The sequence below is a fragment of the Solanum lycopersicum genome, chromosome 3 (assembly GCF_036512215.1).
Source record: "Solanum lycopersicum chromosome 3, SLM_r2.1".
Lineage (NCBI taxonomy): Eukaryota > Viridiplantae > Streptophyta > Magnoliopsida > Solanales > Solanaceae > Solanum > Solanum lycopersicum.
This window is the reverse complement of record NC_090802.1, coordinates 3,201,689-3,224,645: the sequence shown is the minus strand read 5'-3', so window position 1 is coordinate 3,224,645 and position 22,957 is coordinate 3,201,689. Positions and strand designations below refer to the sequence as shown.

General features: G+C 34.5%; 2 protein-coding genes across 4 annotated transcripts; one reads left to right on the top strand and one right to left on the bottom strand.

Annotated features, from left to right (window-relative positions):
• Positions 1-801: 801 nt before the first annotated feature.
• On the top strand, positions 802-15,359 carry LOC101258729 (uncharacterized). Of its 2 annotated transcripts, none has more exons than XM_010319199.4 (20): positions 802-1,060; positions 1,350-1,502; positions 1,609-1,768; positions 2,664-2,982; positions 5,212-5,349; positions 5,471-5,663; positions 5,756-5,883; positions 6,818-7,027; positions 7,358-7,524; positions 8,224-8,302; positions 8,791-9,435; positions 9,559-9,923; positions 10,245-10,361; positions 10,444-10,548; positions 10,898-11,140; positions 11,215-11,283; positions 11,439-11,660; positions 12,639-12,749; positions 14,105-14,215; positions 14,847-15,359. In XM_010319199.4, the coding sequence occupies exons 1-20, from the start codon at positions 964-966 to the stop codon at positions 15,097-15,099; spliced, it is 3,885 nt and encodes a 1,294-aa protein (XP_010317501.2). In that variant the 5' UTR covers positions 802-963; the 3' UTR covers positions 15,100-15,359. The 2 variants fall into 2 exon arrangements, with proteins under 2 accessions (XP_010317501.2, XP_010317500.2); XM_010319198.4 differs by having other exon boundaries at positions 827-1,060; positions 12,633-12,749.
• A 367-nt stretch (positions 15,360-15,726) lies between these two features.
• Positions 15,727-19,891, bottom strand: LOC101261889 (G-type lectin S-receptor-like serine/threonine-protein kinase At5g24080). Of its 2 annotated transcripts, none has more exons than XM_004234162.5 (5): positions 19,570-19,891; positions 17,560-18,920; positions 17,254-17,434; positions 16,698-17,151; positions 15,727-16,446 (listed from the first exon to the last, which is right to left on the bottom strand). In XM_004234162.5, exons 1-5 carry the CDS (start codon positions 19,836-19,838, stop codon positions 16,108-16,110), a joined length of 2,604 nt encoding a protein of 867 aa, XP_004234210.1. In that variant the 5' UTR covers positions 19,839-19,891; the 3' UTR covers positions 15,727-16,107. The 2 variants fall into 2 exon arrangements, with proteins under 2 accessions (XP_004234210.1, XP_025886164.1); XM_026030379.2 differs by having other exon boundaries at positions 17,560-18,973; positions 19,570-19,876.
• Between the last annotated feature and the right edge of the window lie 3,066 nt (positions 19,892-22,957).

The following is a 22,957-nucleotide window of genomic DNA, read 5'->3' as shown; positions in this document are numbered from 1 at the left end:
CGTCTATGAACAAGACATCAATTTATACAAAAATTTATTTATAAATCACACGCGTCGGTGAATTCTTACAAAAATACAATTATGAATCGCACACTTCGGTGATACTTACAAAAATACATAATAGCCAGTAAGATTTAGCGGATAAATATTGATGATTCCTCCATTTCTCTCACAAAAAACTAGCTGGTTTAAACGAGTTCTAGCAACACAAGGTTGCCCATATGCTTAACAAATCTAAATTGCAAAATATTAAATGACCCAACAATTAGAGTTTTACGAATTCGCTTCTGCTTCTACCATAAATCACATTTGAATTAACTTGAATTAACATGTGATATTATTTTCTTAAGAAGTACATCTTTATCTACAATTCACCATACAAAATGATATTGCAAAAGATTTGATTTTTTATTTTTTAAAATATTTATTGATAAAGTATTTATAAATAAAACACTATTAAAAATATATATAAAAATATTTTAAAAAATTAATAGCCCACTGACTGGGCCTATGAGGTCAACGGATCAAATGGGCGAGCTCAAAACTCTCGTTCCTATGTGGACTAAAAAAAATAAAACCCAATCCCACTAATTTTGACAATTGGATTGGGCTGACCTCGCAGGCTAACTCCATATTGACGACTCTAGCATTGTAAACAAAAAATAAAACAACAAAAAAGAAAAGAAAAAATAGGCTTTCTCCATGTTAAAAAATGACGGTCTGCCACATGATGGGGTACTAGAGTTCTTCAGTGGTCCTTGGTAACACCGTATCATTCCAAAGCGCGGGAAATAATTTCATATACCCGTTTGGCGCCATCAAAACCCTAACAATTACTCATCAGTTCGTAAAAAAGATCCAAAAATTTCTTTCAGAATTACCATACAAGCTTCACCTAGATCTCATTTGATATCAGTTGTACCTGAATCCAGAGGAAAAATTACTTCAAACACTTCATAATCAATGGAAGGGTTGTCAATAATATGCGCGGGCCTTGGGATTATTGAGGAGGACGATGATGGAAATCGAATCGGCTATACCAAAGGAGATTACTGCCTAGGTTTGTTGTTACTAAAACAGTTAGAAATTACCTTTAGTTCAAGCCAAATGGCTGTTTGTTCGTTCAATTCCTTTATTTTTTTTTAAAAAAAATATTGGAATACAGTGGGCCGAGTAGAGTGATTTGATTGATTGATGAGAAGTTTTCATCTTTAAGCTAGTTTCTCTTTCTAGCTTCGTATTAGTTTCTGTTAGTGTAGGGGATGTTAAGTTTGTAACTGTATGTCAAATTTGAGCTGTCTCCATGGTTTTGTTTAATTTGTTTTTTAGTAATCCTGGTTCATTGGCAGATAATTTGAAGGATTTGTTGAGGTTCTTAAGGCGAGATGACCCTCAAACAAGAGAAGTTTTCAAGCAAGTATGTAAATGGAATATTGTGGGCAAAGATTTGATTCCTATTATTGAATATTGTCAAGATGATCGAAATTTGCTGTTGAATGCAGGTATCTGTCTTATTTTGTCCATTTCCATTCATTTTATATCAGGAAACGTGAAATTTGTTGTTTTTATTAATTTTGTCTGCCTTTTGCTCTTCGTCTTATTGTACAGTAAAAGTTATGGTGTTTCTAACGATGCCTATTGAGCCTACATCAAATGACATACCGCAACAGATAGAGCTTCTCTGGGGAATAAAATCATCAATTACCTTTAGTGAAGCTGTGCCAGTGATAATGTCTCTCTTGGAAAGCCCATTGGAAAATTTGGCTTGGTAATTGCAATCATCTTATGACTTCATATTTTTGTTAGTATATCCTACCTTCCCTAGACTCCACTTGTTGGATTACATTGGATATGTGGTTGTACATACGTATGTCAAATTGGTAAATTGGATCATGTTTGGCTGCTAGAATGTGTTCCTTATAGTGATGTAAAAATTTGATCTGACCCATGTAGTATTAGGTATAGGACATTCATGTTTTAATTGCATTTAGAAATGGTTTTTGGAGATAGAAATTAAGAATATGTCTATTAAAAATTTCACTGTTATCTGCTTAGCAGGATTATTTTTCTAAAACCTATGGATTTATTTCCGTGAAGGCAAGTGACATAATGGTCAAATCGGCAAGTGCATTTGCCACAGAAGATTAGAGGTTACTGTTTGAATAGTTGTCATACTCTAAAATTAACACATGCAACAAGCTAATCCAATCTTGTAACCCAGTTCTATTCTTTAGCTGAATCATTTTGAAGTAGTGACATATTTGTGTCATTCTCCACTTTACAAAATAGGCACTGCTTTACATGGATGCAGACTCAACTAGGGTATCAAATACGTGCATTTATCCATATGATAGATTTAACCTTTTTCAAGTTTGGAGTGCATTTGTAAAGATCCATGCCAAAATACCAATACTCATATTGCCTTTACCACATATTTTTATTAGGCTAACTTTGAAGAAATGCTATTTATATTTTCTTTCTGGAGTTTCATTAACGTTCTGTTATAGAGGCCTATTTATCACTCACACTCACATATCGTAGTCCTCTGTTGTCTTGTCTGTACTTGACTCTAAGAATGTTAAGCTTACATAAGATAGACTACTGCGTCATCATGGATTCATACAACTTATTTTCGGTACAAACTTATCTCACCATGTCAACAGCGAGGCTTTCACAGAAGATGATTGGAAAATGGTGCAGCTGGTGCTTACTTTATTTCGTAATGTTTTGGCTATCCAAGACATATCAACCCAGCAGAAATCTGGTGGTTCTATGATAGAATTTGTATTTCTCAGAGACAGGTTTCTGGAGCTCTTGTTTAAAGAGAACATAATGGAAGTAATCTTAGTTCTTTCACAACAAGTTGGTGGCTCTTGTAGCTATCTTCGTCATGATAATTTGCTCTTGTTGGAGACGTTCTATTTTATATTTATGGGTCAGCTTCCAGAGTTGATTGCTAAAGCACATTTCAAGGATCCAAAGGTTAGTCTTTTTGCAATATCGTGGCCACAAATTGAGTCCACTTTTTTCTAGTTTTTTTTCCCCCCTTCTTTTTCTCCTTTTTGTCATTTCTGGATGAAATTACAATTTTGATTAGAGAAAACACTAGTACACTGGGCTGATCTTGTTATGAACAGAATGCTATATGCAAGCTGGGATAGGTTAGCAAGTTTGGTTGGCAACACTTAATTTCCTTGGTAAAAATTGAATGAGAAGAGAGATGCATTTTTCTTTCTGCAAACATGCCACATATACCAGGTGCACCTTTTAATGCTGGTTAAAATAATTCATTGACCACTGGTTGTGTTTGACATCCAATAAAACTGGTAGGTACATTTAAAGATAGAGATATTTTTCAATTTAGTACTCAGAGAAGATAAAACGGAGCACTCACTTAAGACTTTTTTGTACATAAATCTTAATATCTTATTGAAGTATTAGGAGAATGGTTTTATAGATAAAGATGTTACATATAGAATCGGAGTAGGATGGTTGAAATGGGAAAGTTCTGCTGGAGTGATATGCTATAAGGGGAAACCTTTCAAAAATCTAGTTCTTCAAAGTGTTAGTTACTTTTTAAATTGAGATCGATTGATGCTTTGAATCAAAGAGTGACCAGGAATATCCAGGCATATCCAGGCATATCCCCCATTTGACCAAAATAACTATATCATCAATTTAAAGGAGAGAAATGAGTTAAAAAACAAGTCTTATTAATGGTTCTTTGGTTGACATGTTATGTATTAAAATGGATATCAAGGCAATGTGAATGTGAAGATATGTGATCATACAATTTAGACTAGATCAGAAATATTCACTTTCGGCAGAAAGTGCAAGTAGCACATATAGTGGATTAAATGAGAAAAGGTTGCTTAAGATAGTCTTGTCTTGTTCTATGTCAACCTCTAGACACACTACTTCATATGTGTGAAATCACAGTGATAAAATGTGTCAAAACAGGATGGTTGTTATAACGTAGAAGGATTGTCTTAAAAGACCTACAATGTCTAGGAATTCATGCAGACTCCGCACAAATTAGTGTACAATGGAAAAAAGTGATCCAATAAATGATACAATTTTTTTTTTGGTGAAGTAATTAAATTGTATTAGAATCTTTGTCTTGTTAGAGATTTCTATTTTACTAGAAAAAACAGAGAACCTAAAATGCCAGAGAATCCAAATATTGGATTGCTATGGGTTTAAATAGAGCTACATGCTCCTTTTTTTAAAAAAAATTATGTGTCTTACTTTCTTTTTAAGTCCTTTTCTGAAAGATTTCTCTTTCTATATTTAGGATTTTAATTCCAACATTCCTATTTACCCTTAATGATACATCATTATAAGAATGAGATGTCATCTTTAAGACCACAAGACTCAAAATGTAGATTTGATTAATTCACACCTTTAGTTCAGACCAGAAAATTCAAAAGTCTAACTTGTACTCGAAATGTAGATTCAGGGGGGCCCAGTGGTTTGAGCTTGGGACTTTCATGTTGGAGGTCTCTAGTTCGAAACCCCTTGCTAGCGAAAACAAGGAGTTTGCCTTTTGTGTCGGGCTCCTGGTGTGGGTTACCTCTTCTATGTGGTTTGCGAGTTATTGCATAAGAGCGGAGTTTTTTACCCTGCGCACCCAAAGGGTAGCGGCTGCGGGTTTTCCTTGTCATAAAAAAAATAAAACATATATTCTTAAATTTCGTGCGGAACCAAACTAGGACGCATCAAATTAAACGGAATTAATTAGTCAGAATCATGTAGCCAAGACTGACTAGGTTGGGATTTGGGCGTAGTGTACCAATAGAAGATGAAAAATATCTTAATGTATTGTCACTTTTATTTAAGTTTTAAACAGAATTGCCCCTGTGCATGAGTAAGGTGAAGAGACCCCGGCTCAATAACATTTTAGGAGAATAAGGAATTATTGCTTTGCCTTGAGAGTTTTATGCTCATTGGCCTGTCTTTTCCTTTAATCATGAGGACTAAAACGTTTTTGTGCATCCCAAAGATCAGCCATGCAGTAAGAAAATTCATCCTTTGTTAGCAATTGCCTTGTGAAGTTTTGGAGGAAGGCATCATCAAGTAGAGCAAATATGTTTTTCTGCATGCATTTGTGACACTTTCTGGGTTAGACTAGTTCATATGGTGAAGAAGCTTTTTCATGGCAGTTGGTCCCCCTCGGTGGTTTCTGATTCATCAATGGATTTTGTTCATCAGGTAGATGAAGATAATGATACTTCAATTAACTCCCTCAAAGATATAATGGAGGAAGAACGTCAAAAGAGAAAAGTTATCAGACAACGAAACCTGGGATGCTATACTCAGTTCAGCGGAACTTTTACACGGTTTTCCCTGGTAATTTATCCTCCTGAATAAAGAAATGGGATTTTACACATTAGAGCTGATGGTATAATAATGTTACTAAAAAGAACCGATAGTTTGTACTAGTACTAATGTTAACTTGTTTATTTAACAGGATGGTTCTAAAACTTTAATCAAGGGAAATCCTTGTTCTGTTTCTAATGATCCCCTGATAATAGCTCACACGAAGCATCGAGGTCCGGCAAAAAGGACTGTGTGGGACCAAGGAAGAGTACCAGCAACTAACAATAAGATTTTAAATTTGCTTTATGATTTTATTAACCAGTTCCTAGGAGGGGGATACAACGGTAAGATATGTGGTTAAATGATGCATCTGCTTTCACTTCATTCGCTTCTTATGTCACTACTTATTTTTCCATTCTGATTTAACTCATTACAGTCCTGATGCAGTCCGTTCGTGATGACATTGAAAAAGAACATCATGCTATTCAGAATAGCGATATTGTTATTTTCTTTCAGGTTGCTCAGTTTGTTACTTCTTTTCAGTACAACAAGTTTTTGAATCAGGTAAAGCAAAGTTTTACACAACTGTTGTTCTATGGTTAGTGTGTATCTGAATTATCTGTAAAGATGCAGAATACTGTTCCTATTACCGTCTCTTATTGGTAACTTCAGTTTCTATAAAAAGATAGATATAATGAAGTTGGGGGTTATTTACTAACAGGAATATTTTTCTTTTGAATCAAAGATCTGCTTTCTATAATCTCAGTCATGCCTGACTGTTAATTCAGCTGTTGCATAGAGCTTCCAGCAAGCCAACAAGTGAGGAAACACTAGTGTTACTGGACATTGAATATCCATCTAACAGAGCTAACTTAGGCGCGGGATATGCATTATTATCTAGCGGTTACAATGAATTCAGACATTTATAAAGTAGATCCCGAGTCCATTTACGTCATGATCAGATTTGATTAGTTAGTGGCTTTTATTGATTCATCTAATCAGTAATCAGTGTAAAGTTTAAATTAGTAAAAACATTATGCTGTCAAACTTTTGCATTGGGAAGTTTGACTGACTAGTCAACAACTGAATGTTAGCTATTCAGAGAATGCGTACACATTTACCAGTTAAATAACATTTATAGACCCCTCTTTCATTGTACCAAGCTTCATGATTCATGATCATCATTTCCAGATGATATTGGTATTCCTGATCTATGTTCGAATCTGAAGCTATCTAGAATATGGAGAACTAAATTTTTTCATACTCAGAACATTGAGGATCTAATCTAAACCACTTATTTCTGGTGTCTGATCATTAGAGTTGAGACACTAAAAAGAGAAGTACCAAGATATAATAATAAATGATACAGGCTCTTGTGAAAATTCTTTTTTGCATAATTCTGTGCTTCTCTTTTGTTGGAATTTCATTAAGTAGCTTCCATTTACCTTGTTTTGTCCTTGTGATCCCATATCTCAATCTTCTCTTGTCTCTTAATCAGCCCCACGAAGAAGTTGATGCCCAAGAACCGATGGATTCTAGAGCTGGCAGCACACTGTACAGAGGATGCATATGTGGTCCTATTGCCGAGTCCTTAAATATATCAATGTTCCAGTTGATTCTTTCGAGATGGTGTTTTTCGCTCGAGACCTTGAAGGAGACAAATGACTGCAAGTTTCTCTATGTGGCAGGATCTCTTATTAAAACTATGGTGATCACTTTTCTCACAGTTTGGGTCTTTCCTCTTATTTTAGTTTAGTGTTTAGCGTTGATGAAAGGAATGGGATGCATGTACCTTTTGACATGCCTCTGCATGGCTAAGTAGGTACAACATGCATATTCTAGGAGAGAGATTCATAGAACAGAAGAAAATGAGATTTGTTACACCTTTAGTAGTATGCAGCATTTCCCAGCCCAAAGGCTGTTGCTCGATACTTGCTTCAATATCTGCTTCAGCTTAAGGATTGGTCTAAAATGTTGGGTATTATGACTGAATCAAACTTTGGGATCCTTCTCTGACTATACTCATATTGTTTGACAGCTTCTTATGCTGGAATTGGTGCTTAAGCAGTCTCCAGAAGATTCCAAGGAGCATCGAACATCCCGAATTCTTCTTTACAAGTTATTCTATGATCAAACTGAAGAAGGGATGACCCAGTTTCTCTTGACCCAGATCAAATCATTTGATACCCATAAGCAAGCGAAAAGGTCTCCCTTCTGACACACATTTTTTTTAAAAAGAATTATTCCTAAAAATTGGAGAAAAGTTGAGTAAGAATGCAGTAAATGTGGTGCCTCTACCAAGTCTCATGACTCCTATATTGAATTATGAATAAGGAGAAAATCAACTTGTAGTTGATTAGTTTATTGGAGATCTTAATAGCTGTTATGCACTGCACTCTTATTCTGTATTGATGTAATTCAACTGCCTCATAAAGCTATCTCTATGGATAAAATTATTTGCATGCTTGCTGGAATCTGCTCAAAAACTTGCTTTCAGTTTCAAGCTTCAGGTGGAGCTGTTTTGTAGGCTTAGTTCACAATAATGCAACTTTGAAGTATATTTTCTTGTTAATAACAATCAATTTCTTTGTCCATGTCAGAAAAGCTTTAATCTTGAATTTTCTTAGCTACAGGAAACTTTATTTAGAAAGTACAAACCATGTCTAGACAAAGGATCTATGAGCTAAGTTTGTTATGTTGGCTTCTAAATTCCACTGTACTAATCATGAAACGATGTCAGCATGAATCAAAATGTGCTATTTATTTAAAAAAACAGTGCTATTTGTTGTTTTTTGACTGCATGCAATTTACCAGGTTAATGCAATGTTGTGTGTTTGGAGAAATGTATATCTAACCTAAAGCATGTATAATCTTCTACTAATATTTTAAATCTGTTATTGCCAGTTACCTTGCTGATTTGGTAGAAATTATCAATACAGTAATAAAGCTGATGGAGAACCTTCAAGCACGTGGTTCATTAAGGGTATTCCCTGATAACTTTGTATTTTTTTAAAAATTTTAATAAGCAAATACTTTCTTTTTTTGATGACGAGGGAAACCCGCAGAATACTTTTGTACTTAATATTGATTTCTAGGGGCTTTTGTTCATAATCTTGAATGATTCAATCACTTGCTAATCAAACTTCAAAGGCTCATATTCGCCTGCAGATACTTGCTAAGTAGATATGTTTATATGAAGTGGAGAACCTTGTTAGAGAAAAAATAACCTTGCTTGGATTGAGGAGAGATAGTATTAATGCTCATTTAGTCCAGATCTAAATTCTGTAATAAAGATATAATGGAGAAGTGAACCACAACAAGATAGCAGCAACTTTGATCTGTGTTCCATATCTTAAGCAAAGCCATTTTATCTTTATATGGTAGTGCTGTAGTTGGGGTTTATTTCATGGATTTTTTTTTTTTGCTTCAGATCTGATACTTATTGACGATAAAGGATCTATTTTTGTGTAGATTTCAAAAAAGTTGAGGAAGAAACGACCGAAGACTGCAGTTAAAGATGACAAGAAGGAAAATGATGATGAAATGATTAGAGATTCAGCCTCCGTTGGGCTACCTGTTGGTGGCTCTAGTCATGAATTTAGAGATACTGGATTAGCTCACAATGGAGAAGATGCCATAGACTCCAACAAGATTGATGAACACATAGGATGTACCAAGGTAAACGAAGATCAAATGGTGGTTGAGAGTACTGATACAACTCACAATAATGCTGCAGGCTCTGGAAGTGAAAAGTCAAATAATCTTCATGTAGTTGGAAAGGGAGAAGAAGATATAACAATGCTAGATCAGGTTAATCAACATGTTCCTCTAGAAGCTCAGTCAGGAAGACACCAGAACACTCAGCCAGAGACACAACAAAAACTTTCTGATGATGTTAATGACGATTATTCTTCTGGTGATGAAAATGTGTTGACTACAGAAGATGATCTCAAAATATCTGCTTTGGTCTCTACTCTTGCAAACAACGCTACCATTCATAATCTTTGTTGGTTACTAAAGTACTACAAAAGCAACTCCATTATTACAAATAATTCTGTGATACACATATTACAGAAAATATGCGATGATCTGGAACTTTCTCCCATGCTATACCAGGTAATTTATTGGAACTTCGTTTGCTTTTAATTGTTGAAAAGCAATCAAAATTTCTGTTTGAGATAAGATCAATGTGAAGATTAAGTAACGTATCTCATTTTAATTTTTCTGCTTGATATACAGCTATCTCTCCTCACCATATTCTATGACATTCTGGAGGAGCAGAAGTCTAGGCCTTGCAGAGAATATGAGAGCATTGTTTTCTTTTTGACTAACTTAGTTAGGAGAATGCTGGCCAAAATGAAGAGTAATTCCCTGCTTTTCATAGAGGTTCTCTTTTGGAAGTCACGGCGAGAGTGTCATTATCTCACTTGCGATTCCATGCTAAAGGATCTATCTCAATTTAAGAATGGTAAAAATAGTTCTGGTGTTAAAATGACTGGTGAAATTGGCTCATCTGAAGCAAATGGACGGACTCGCCGAAGTCTAGCTGATGCTCTTGGTGATGATGAAGCTGATTTTCCATTAGATTTTTCAGACACTGTCAGGTAGGATGTTTGCACTAATACCACAAGAGTGCTTTTGTTGATTGTTAAATGCTATTGTGCTTGAATCAAAGAAAACAAGAGTTTCATATGTTGAATTATGTATTACTTCGCCTGTGAATTTATTTTTGTGACAGACTTGATAAACTTGGGAAAAAAATTACTTTTTACTTTGAAGTTCTCTTTTTCTAAATTTTGATTATTTCCTATTACAAACAAGATAAAATAGCATTTGACAAAGTTGTAGGTCTTTCATCCATAAGAGAAACAGCCAAGTCAACTTTTTTCCTCCAACAGAATCTTATAATTCAGTGATTTTCGCAGAAACAAGGCAGATGTCACAAATAGGAGTAGCCAAAGTTTGGGAGAGGGAGCGGAAAGCCCAGCATCAATTTCAAATGATGAAAATGATGCAATGAATGAGAAACAACATTTGAAAAAGTATGAATCCTCATTCTTGGTTTTTTGCTCTTCTTGATTTCTCAGTTTGGCCATCTTCTTTATTGTGTTTTTTTTATTGCAGACAGAAGCAGTCAGTTGAACAAGAGTCTCAGAGAGAACCTAAAAGACGAAAACTTCAAGCTCTTAATGATGAATCACGACAGAAAGCTGAGCAACTATTTGAGAGGTACATATATATAGTTTCATTATTTGTATGTTTGAAACCCTCCTCTTAATCCTACCAATGATGAAGTAGAAGTGTGCACATACCTCGACTCCTCGAGTGTACCCTATTAGCTCCAACATTTACATTGCCCCACAGTAGTTGAGTCTTTTTACTAAGTGTTTGTGATATGTTAAATTAGGCTGTAGAATTGGGAGCTATGGAGTAATAATTCATGTTTGAACTTTGAGGGTGACACATGTTAGTTGTAAAAAAAAGTTCAACAAAATATCTAAATTTGTAAATTGTTGTATTCTACTATCTGTTCATATTGTTTTCACAAATGATGATCCCTTTCTTGTATGTTTTCCAGGTATAAAGATAGTCAAAATTGTTGTGATCTCATTGCGGAAGCCCTTGATCCAGATGGAAAGATTTCACCTCTCCAAGTTACCAGGGCGCTTAAACAGTTGGGATACAAAATCCCACGGAAGAAAAATACATTAAATGCTAGTGCTCCCGACAAACATAGGAGTGAAGTAAAGGTTCTAGAAAGTGATCTCAGACTGCAAAATTCAGATATACTAGAAGAGGGTACTTCACAGAGAAGGCATCTGTAAGTGTGTTTAAAGCAGTGTACTTATATGTTTCATGAACTTGATTTTAAATATTCTTGCTGGTCATTCTCAGGCACACTAGAAAGAGAGTGCAGGCATTTAGTCAGGAGCAAGAGCAAAAGATCAAAGATTTGTTCGAGCAGTGAGTTCTATTGCCCATCATTTTACTCAAGATTTTCCACTGAAATTTCTTCTAAACATAAATATTTAAGAAAGCAACTTCTTTTTTGAGATCCTGGCTTTCATATATCCATTCCTTATATGGACTAATAATATGATATGATTTTACTATGAAAGGTTTAAAGATCACAAGAGGTGCAGCCACATGATTGCCAATGCACTTGATTCTGAGGGCACTTTATCTGCTGCTAAGATTTCACGAAAACTTAAGCAACTTGGCCTGTATGTCCCCAAAAAGAGAAGCTTAGAAACCAACTTGCAATTGATGGATGAAGCAGGTGATGCTTCTACGAAAGGTTCAGACAACTCTGATGATGAGACTTTGTTATCAATGAGAAGGTACTGTTAAGTTCTTTGATGCGCACATTGCTTAAATATTTGGGTTATCTTGAGAAGTGGATTGCTCTTCCTTACTTCCAGAGTAATTTAGTCCAGTGCACTGTGTTAACTGATGGGCAACCATATCCTTTCCCCTTGAGTTTCCACCTATGATTTTCTCCATTATTAGTCTTCGCTAGCACAGTAGGAAATCCAAAGCTAGGAGTTGCTGTTCTAATAAACTTCCTAACCTCTCCTTTTTCAGCATGTGTTCTAGCTTCATGCTTTTTTTTACATGTTCAGAAACTAGTTTCTGCTGTTTTTCTTTACCTGCATAGTGACTCCAAATACCGTATTGAGAACCATCAGTCATGGTAATTCCTCTATTTGTTGTTGATGTAATCTACTAGTATATCTGGAATATGCAAGTAAAGATATACCATTCACGTTGCAGATAATATTGCCTGCACTCTCTATTCTTCCTGATTCAGAGTGTTTGGATTGACTTTTTTTAAGTGACCTATAAGTTAAAAGCTAAAATCATAAGTTGGGGAAAGTTACCAAGTTCAAAAAAAAAAGTCATAAGTTGGGGGCACCCAACTTTTGCCTCTTTCTTAAAAAAACTTTTTCAGCCTAAAAAAAGATCTGCTTAAATGCATTTTTTGTGTTTCCCAAACAATTCCAAAATTAAAAAAAAAAAAGCTTAAAAGCCAAAAGCCACTTAAAATAAGTCAATCCAAACACCCACTAAGTTTTGAAAAATTGTGGAAGAAGAGATTCTAATGATACTGATCTCCTGCTTCCTTCTCATCCTGAGTTGGGTTGTGATGTTACTTAATGGCATGTAAGCTAGAAGTTAAAAGGCACTATACTCATAGCAAGCAGTTGCATTATCACCTATCTTGCTGGGAGTACTGTTTTGGATGAATGGTGAACACAATTATTACTATGCTCCACCAAACATATGATAAGGGCTTTCATTGTTTTATGGAGTTTCAGGAGCAAACATCAGGGGAAAGGAAGCACTTCTGGAGGAAGAGAGAACCAGAATACAAGGAAGAAATTATCAAAAGATGTGTCTGATGATGAATTGTTGACTTCACTATTGGTGTATGCTTTCTTTTGTCTGTTTTTCCTCTGCTTTACATAATCTTTGCATGACTTTGAACATGTTCTTTGTTTTCTGAGCATCAATGAGAAGTCGTTGTGGGCATCTGTCTCCCTTTGGTCCTGCTTATGGTAGATTTATTCTGATTTATGTTTATGTTTATTTAGCTTATAAATATGACACGTCAGTTATTAAGTGTAGATAGGAGTGGGTCAAGCCTTACCATTACTTGATAGAAATATCTCAATTTGTTTGGTACAACCAAAGTTGCACAAATATATGCTGATTGGTCAGTTCATTTACAATCTGAAAAAGGTGAAAATGTCAAGTATAGATGTGCATTGCATTGATTGTTGGAGCACCATATTCTCAAACGCCATATAACATACAAGGGAAGTGTTTACTGTGTAACTAATAATTGGAGTCCCTTCAATAGTTTCTCTATGTCTGGGCTCAGATTCATGTTTCTTCAAATCATGATCTTCACCAATCACCAAGTCTTATTATTCTGTCAACGCATCAAAGTTGCCTATTTGAGTTGTCCTATTCATTGACTTGTATAGTTTAGACATGGTCTCCACATCCTTCTAGTTTTCAGGGCAGGAAGGAGCTACTTTTGTTGGTCAAGTTTAGGTTCTTTTGGTCATGCTCCAACAAGTTTCTAGTTCTTTTAGCTGGTGATAAATATAGGGGTAGAAGGATGAGATCACCTTTCAGATTTGAGAACATGTGACTACTAGGCACTAGCAAACATAATTTGGAGATAGAGTAGTTGGGTGGTGGGATATATATGCTATAGGGGAGATAATCTTTCAGACTTGCAAAAAATTTAGAGATGCTTAAGTGCTCGTTTGGATTGACTTATTTTAGGTGCTTTTAAGCCAAAATAGTTTTTAAGCAGTTTTGAAGTGTTTGGTAAAGTTAAAAAGTGCTCATAAGCACTTATTCTAAATTCAATAAGCCAAAAGCCATAAGTTAGAAATCCTAACTTATGGCTTTTGGCTTATAAGTCATAAGCCAAAAGCCAATCCAAACAGGCCCAAAGAAAGACGTAAGAGTGTGGAATAAGGTTGTGTTTGGGAGGATAGAGGTGAAAATGAGGGAGTATCAACGAAATAATTTGCTTGATAAAAAAAATGTTTCACAGGAAGGTGGTACTTTCATTAGTTAACACTTGGGTTTCTTTATTGTAACTGACTGTCATTGAATTGTAATCTTGAGTAGACTGTAGGCTTATCCGTGTTGGCTTATGAGGGAGCACAACATATATTGTGGTAATGCTTTCAGTTAGTAAAATTACTACCTTCTGCAGGACACTTATAGTTATTACAATGAATTATAATCTTATTTGATGCAGAAAAACTCAAAAAGCTGTTCCAGAGAGCGAGAATGGGAAGCTAAATATAAATTCAATCAAGACCAGCAGCGAAAGTGACATTGAAGACAAAGATGCTTATGACTCAGAGAGGTACACTACAGCTGTGTTTTTATTGATTCACTTTTTCTTGCACCACGGTGGATACTGCATATATCCTCAATTTTTTTGAGCCTCTTATATAGTTGCCCACTTTATCTTATTTGCTATTTGGGATCTTCCTCTAATTGCTTAGGAACTTAACAAAATTACTATGCCAGTTGTCTCTTCATTGGGTATGAACCCCTCATATCATCACTCACCTCATCCCAATTTCTTTTCGGAATCCTCTATTTTGTGAAGGAACTTTAGAACTACTATACCAGCTTTCCGAGGCTTCTGAGTTGTTTTAGCCATCCTCTTCTGCTTTCCTAAATTTGATACCCTTGCTTACTTCCTCTTATGTTTGTTAAACCAAGTTTTTGCATCTATATACATTCACATCAACGGCATATATAATGTACAATCTAGTAACCATTAATGTCTGATAGTGACTTTATATATTTGCCATAAATTAGCTCAGATGGATTGTAGCATCAGCATTTACATATGATGTTTATTCCCTCTAAATAATTTTCTCGTGCTTTTTCATATTTGGACTTCTTTATCTCAAAAGAGCATGGCATGATTTTAGATCCATTGACCTACTTAACTAACATGATCTTAACCTCTCTGGAATTTTAAGGGGAGAGCTTGATCAAGCTACTGCAATGGAGGTTACAGGATTTAATAATATTGCCTCAGATGTTGATGCTGGTAACCTAGCAACTGACCTTAGCAGTGAGCAAGATGTTCCTCCTGGCAATCAGCAATTACAGGACAAATTCCATTCTGAATTGTCTGATTTTGAGGATGATGATGCTTCACTTGAAGCCCCTATTATTACTGTATCGAGAAGGCGACTGAGGATGGTCATTGATGTGGAGGAAGATGACTGAATCAAGGGTAAGTCAGCCCATCTCGAGAGCTTGTGGTCGACTGAAATGTAAATTTTTATGATTAAAGTTTCTAATGATGCAATTGTGTAGATGAATGTAAAGCATCGTCACTTTTTACTTATTCTAAAGCTGGAGAAACATCACAAATTTTCTTAGCTAGTGATGAATCAACCTGTAGAAACATAATAGCATCGACAAAGCTTATTCTCTTTTGGTTGCTAACTAACTCACTATAATCTAAAGCCTTTTATATTTCATCATACTACGTCTAACTGGATAAATATCAACCTGTTTTGAGTTAATCAACTGTTATCACAATTCACAAGTTTACATAATATCTTTATCTAAACGATCTATTAAAATCCTGAAATTCAAAGCACTAACCTGGGTTTTTCAATATAGATACAGATATCACATGGTATATATGTTAGTGGTTCACATATGAAAAAAAAAAAACTCTGCCAATTACAAAATTTGGGGTGGGATAGACTTACTTGAGCATATCTATTAACGGTTTATGGTTCACTCGTCATATTTGATTATCTTAACACAACAGTATGTTGTCTCTCCTTGTTTATTTCTGAAGCACCCCATCAAAAATCTGGGATAAGACTTGATAATTACTGCTGAGCTAAAAAGTATCTACATTTAGACCAACCAAATGAATATATTGTGTGTTTTTCCATACACTTGGCATCACCAAATTATCGTAAATTAATATGGTTTGATGTCAAGCACTTGAACCTTAACGACTATTATCCAATTTTTCAGTGCACCGAATACTCGAAAAATTGTAAGTAAACTTCTTTGGGAATGTTTCTACGTACGCATGTTTTATTTGAAGTACACAATCTTATGTTTCAATCCTAGTTGAGATACGGCAAAAAGGAAGTAAAATACAGTATGCTAATTCAATTTTGCTGGCTCTTGAATGTTATTTGAAGCATCAATGGGTTTACAGCTTCATAATCCTAACAAAACTTGCTACTGAATCATTCCACTTTTTAACTATCTAGGTGATATAGTGGAGTAACTGCATGTAGCATTAGATGATGGCTGAGTAGTCATAGTGAAGGAGCTGAACTGATTGAGCTCTCTTTTCATAGACTTGTATACATGATCTAAGCCTTCTTCTATTAACTCTAAAACAGTTTGTGGCATTGGTGGCATATCAATGTCGACTGATCCTTCCAACATCTTCACCACTTCTCCCATTGTAGGCCTGGTTGAAACCTCATCCTGGATACACCAAAAGGCAACCATCAAAGCTCTTATTAGCTCTTCTTTTTCGATTGCTCCTTCCAGTCTTCTATCTACGACTTTTTCTGGTGTTCCTTCTGTCATTTCCTGAAAAAACATTAAAAAAAAAAAGAAGCATATGCAGCAACTTCAATACTTTATTTTTTTGAAGTTTTCAAGAAATGGAATAATATAATAAGGTCCATCTGGTGCACCAAGCTCCCGCTAGGCACACAGTCTAGCGAAGGGCCGGATCACATAGAGTTTATTGAATGCAACATTATTTTGCATTTCTGCAATAGGTTATTTAAACGGATCAAGAAATGGAAATGAGCTACAAAAGTTGATCAATTGAGTACCTTGTAAGCCCATCCAGGGTAAAAGAAGTCCACAGCATCACAAGTCATATCAAGATTTCTCCGGCCACCTATGATTTCTAGTAACAGCATTCCATAACTGTAAACATCAGCTTTTACAGTTATGGGTCGATTGCTGACCCACTCGGGGGCTAGATAACCTCTGGTTCCTCGGACCATAGTAACAATGTGGGAGTGCTCTCTCCCCATCAATTTAGCTAGTCCAAAATCAGAAACTTTTGGACAAAAATCCTCATCCAATAGTATGTTCTCTGGCTTGATGTCGCAATGTATGATCCTGTTCCTGCATTGCTCATGAAAATAGGCTATCCCTTGTGCAGTACCAATGGCTACGCGAAAACGTGTAGGCCAAATTAGCAGTCTATCTCTGTTACTATACGAATGGAATATCCACTTGTCCAATGAACCATTTTTCATAAACTCATACACTAGTAGCCTGGTGGAAGAAAAACACACTGCTATTAAATAGTGTAATATGACATGCTTACATACTTTGACACAATTCAGCCATCAAATTACAACGAAATCAGTTACTTACCTTCGTGTTCCCTCAGAACAGTATCCACACAGACGAACCAAGTTCATATGATGCATAGAGCCAATGGTATTGACCTCTGTAATAAATTCCCTCTCTCCATGAGGTAAAACTTTGCCAAGCTTCTTTACTGCTATCAATGTTCCGTCTCCTAGTGTTCCCTTGTATACACTTCCAAATCCACCTGTTAATGCAGCATTGTTACTATGATCAAATCTTGTTGTAATGGATAATTCAATCGTCTTAGTTTGGGTTCCTATGGTTCTGGGAAATACTGTATAAGAAATGAAATAATAATAGTGTCTTTACCTGTTCCAAGTAACTCAGAAAAATTGTTTGTTCGGTGTTGCAAGTCACGATAGTTGAAACTGATTGGAGCTCCTGAAAAGATCAAAGAGCCATCAAGGGCTCTCTTTAAGGATCTTTTCCTATGGATATTGATATACAACAGACAGCCGAGCAGCACGATCAGAACAGTCATGCTTAGGACTATAGGAAGTATCAATACCTTGTCGTGTTTACTCTGTGAATGGTCTGATGAATCGCCATTTTGTTTGTCACCAATGCCAAATGAACCATTGGCGTCAACCTTGATGAATAAAGTTGAGCCAGGATCCTCAAATCCACCAAATTCCAAGCTTCTTAGGATCCAACAGTAAGGCTTTTCCTCATTGAGACCGTAAACAGAAGCAACACAATTACAATTTGATAAGCAAGCATTCCCACATTTGGACACTGTATTTTTATCGCTATAATTTGCTATTACTGATGATTCTGAGAAATAGTAAGTCGTCTGTTGAACTGTAGAAATCTTGAACTGTGAAGTTAAGTTTTCATGACGAGGTCCACATTTTCCTGTCAATGAAGAATTTCCAGAACACGAAACATCATTTCCTACCTTGGACGTGCCTGGCAAACACGTACAAGAAGCATTTGTTTTACTTCTGTCTAAATTACATATCCCATTGCCACAAATTCCAGCAATGTCACATGGATTGGACACAGCTGCCCACTCTGCAACCCATTGTCTTGATCCATTCACATCATTGTCCCATCGATACAAACGTAGATTTCCATTAGCCTCGAGAATCAACCGTCTTAGAATAGATGGTTTTTTCCAATTAGATTGATTCAAAGCCAAGAATAGCCCTCCATAATCACCATCGTTTTTGTACACGTAAACTGCTCCATCCGAAGACGAGCCGTAAACAATACCAAAGCTTCCAGCTTGATCTAAGACTGCAACAACATCTCCTGTCACATTCGATATATCAGGTCCTGACCAATAAGAATAATTGCTGTAAAGTTCAGGTGACATATCAAAGGACTCAGGCACATTGTAAGTCAATCCCAGGTTAAGTGATGTAGGCTGCTGCAACATTTTTAACGTGTAATAGCCTCCAAGGGAAGGCGATTTTGATGATACTAATTCTAGTGACGCTGTTAAAGGTTGGCCAGGTAATAGAGTATCTGATGGATGTGAAAAGCTCTGCCACACAACGCTTAGTTTGTCGGTGTATAGAACAAAGTTGCCATTTTCAGACATGACAGCCGTCTCAACGCCAGCTCCTGAGGTGTTTGATGCCCATATGGTGGTGCCTCTGTCCGTCAACAAGAGATTTCCAGTGTTGTCGAACTCCAAGACCGCGTCTTTGGTGACTGGAGAGTTTCTATTCAGATGATGGACACAAAATGAAAGGGTTGGCCAATAAGAAATATATACCTGCAAAAGCTTTAGTAACTAAAGAAACTGTAATTCAAACTTATGTCTACATGTTTTAAGCATTTTTGAAGAAATTCTAGTTTCACATTAACTCAAATTGAGCTTATGCCTACATGTTTTAAGCATTTTGGAGAAATTCTAGTTTCACATTAACATTCACAGCTTCTTGCCCTTATTTTGGAACATTGTAAAGAAATAGTGAGTTTAACTTCTATACACTAGGGATAACTGCAGATAAACGTCCATAAAAGCAAAATCAGCAACATAGAGAATAAGACATGTTATAATGCATGACTTGTGTTCCCTCTGTTACAATTTGTTTGTCTTAGTCTTACTAGACATCGAGTTCACGAAAGTAAACATAACTTGTTAATCTCGTGGATGGAGTCATGGTCTTAAACTAAAGATATGCTTATTATACTGAAATGCTCTTTAATTTATGACCTCAAACATGCCGTGCAAGATGTAAGATGCATTCTTCTCTAAACAAACTAAAAAGGAAAAAGTAAGATAAACAAATTAAAACTGACAGGGTAATAATGTTACAAGCTTTACATAAAAATTAGTACTTAATATGGAAAGTTGTTTACACTTACATGTTAGGTGACCAAACCAATGTTGTATCCCCTGGGATTTGTGCAAACCAAATAGACAATTGATATTGATCATGTGATTCTTTTGTTGGAGTGAAGCCAAATGCAAATGTTTTATTATCAGAAAACCATGCTTTGTTCTCTTTAGCTAACAATCTTGAACCCAAAACAACCCCACTAACTGACTCAATGTAGCAACAAAGCTCTGCTACAAACAACAAAAGCACTAAGGCCAAAGCAGAGTAATGAAAATTTGAAGCCATTTGAACCATTCAGCACTAAGTTGGTTATAGTGAAAATTCTTTGTTTCAAGAAATTGAACTTCAATTAGAGTAAGACGTTAAGCGTCTTTATAAATAAAAGAAGAAAACTTTCATAATTTGGTGTTAAAAAGATATCAACACGTGGATATTGGTGGTTGAGCTACAAAGTTGAAAAAAAGACCAAATTCTTGGATGTTTTTTTGGTCGGTTATGTTATTTGATGGCACGTGTTTACTTAAAATCATTGTTGATTTCATTTCATTTCAACTATAAATAGACCAAATTGCCAAACTTTAAAAGCTGGAGTGCAGTTATTCTTGTTTTCACATTTTTTCATAGACTTCAGCAACATATAAGGAACTACCAAAGAACATGATAACTACTACTAGCTTTGACACATATGCCTTTTTCAGTGTAGGTATTTAATGGCAAATTCATGATTTAGAGTCGGTAAATTTAATGGGGATGTGATTTTATTTTTATTATATATATATAAAGAGATAATAGTTGAAAGTAGGGATGTACATGATCGGATTGGTTCGGATTTTCAAATATCAAATTAAATTATTTGTGTCGGATTTTTGAATTTATAAACCAAAGCAAAGCAATAAAATTCGGGTTTTTCAACTTCGGGTTTTTTCGATAAAATATTCATAAAAACATATAATTTACTTGTACTTCAGATATTTCCTTAGTCCTACCAAAATGCAACTATCTAAATTATTTCTCAAAAAATTACAAAAAATATGATATAATTAGTGACACGAAAATATCCAATAATAATAATAATAAAATCGCGTAAAATAAATATTGCGAATTAATAAGTCATAATGAAATTGATCATAATTTAAAGTACTAAATCATGCTAAAATAAGTTTAATAAGTATTAGTTACATGACTAAATACTAAAAGAAAGTAAAATTCTATATGTATTTTAATTGTCTAAATCTACGTAAAGCTAAAAAAACAAATATTCAATATTATTGTCATTCTTAGTGTTGAACTGATTTTCTTTTTGAATTAGTATTAATTTGATTTTTATTTAAACTTTATTATAATTACCAACATATATAGATATAATCTTATTAGATCATTAAGAATTCTAACTTCCAAACATGAAGTAATTATATTAAAAAGGGATAATGCCCAATTACCCCCTCAATCTATGCCCGAAATCTCAGAGACACACTTATACTATACTAAGGTCCTATTATCCTCCTGAACTTATTTTATTAATAATTTTTTACCCCTTTTTAGCCTACGTGGCACTATCTGGTGGGTCCAACGATGATTGACTTTTTTTTCAAACTAGTGCCACAATGGCTAAAAAGGGGTAAAAAATTGCTTATAAAATAAGTTCAGGGTGTAATAGGACCTTAGTATAGTATAAGTGTGTCTCTGGGATTTCAGACATAGGTTGGGGGTACTTGTGCATTTTCCCTATTAAAAAATAAAAACTATGAAAAAGTATAAGAGATATTTTAAAATTATATAAAAGTAAGTATTTTTATGTTTAAAATAAAATTTTAAAATTATATATATAATCCTCGGCCTTTTTTTTTGGTTGAAATGAAATCAATCCAAATATAGTTGATTTTTGTTTTCAACACCAAACCAAGTCAAACTAAATCACTAGTCGGGTTTTTTTTCGATTTGATTTAATTTGCGATTTGTTTTAAATTTCGGTTCGATTCTGTACACCCCTAGTTGAAAATATCACCGAATTGTCACTTTTTTTTAAGTTTTACTATTCAACTATCAACAGTAGCTTTTTGCAAGTTTCACACCATAATTATTAATTGTTCTCTTCCATATTTGAATCATCACCATCAGGAGCGTATCTACGTTGTTGGGTAGGGGTGCCACGGCATCTAATAATCTCGAAAAAACTTTGTTTATATATATATATATTTTGCCATCCAATAATTGTAATGTGGAATAGCTCAATTGGCAAAGAGAGTTTGCCACCTTGTCTATATGGGGTCAAACCACATTAACAACATTTTCTTTTCTTTTTTTTTGCTTGCTATTTTTTCATTTTCTTTTCTTTTTCTCTGTTCATTATTATTTATTTACTATTCTTTATTAATTCAAATTGACCCTTTTTCATAATTAGTTTTTAATTTTTATTACTTTCTCTTACACTAATGATTAGTCTATTGATTAGAGTGTAACGTATTAATATTTTTTAATCAATTAGTGATTACTGAATTATGAGCGTCAAATAAATATTATTTTAAATAGTAGTATTTAGAAAACATAAGTTTTAAAATATTTTTTTTAATTTAAAGGTTCTTTCGATCTTTATCGACGTTTCTGCTAAGTAATATAAATAGACTGAAACTATAATTTTTATTCTTTCCCAACTATATATCTCCAACAACACATAGAGTCAATTAAAGATGAATATATTATTTTAATATTATTAGATGGTTTATACAAGCTCAAATTTTAATGTAATTTTTTTCTCAAAGTTTCAACAAATAAGACATCTAATTCCAAAAAGAAAATAAAAATTGAATTGTTTAGTTATCTCTGATTACATAATATCTAAAAAAAATATTACTATATGCACATTTGATCGATTTATTTATAAAAATTTAAAAAATTTATTACCTGAATTGTAACCAAAAATTAACACAACTGGTCCTTTTATCTTACTTGAATGTTGTGGCACCTCCGACCTTCAAATCCTTAATCCGCCTCTGATCACCATCTACTCAAGTAGATATGTTTTAATACATAGATAATGATAGTTCAGGTAGAAAAATAGAATAATTAATATTTAAGGTATAAAAATCATAAAAAAATAAATTTTATGTTTTTGACAATTAACTTCTATACATATGTATGGAAATATAGTTCTTCTGCCAAACTCAACCCCAAAAACTGACTAATTAATTTTCTCTAACTCATCTTAAACGTGGATTAAGGGCCCCAATGCATCAAGAAGGGGGCAATGGGTCTACTTTTGATACCATTTACTAGAAATTGGAGAAAAATAATTGTGTATATTAAATTTCACTAGATAAGCAATATATAAATACAATACATTTAATACTAATAACTAAGGAAATAAATAAAGAAGCAATCTTAAGAATATACTATCTATACTATATTACTAGGAA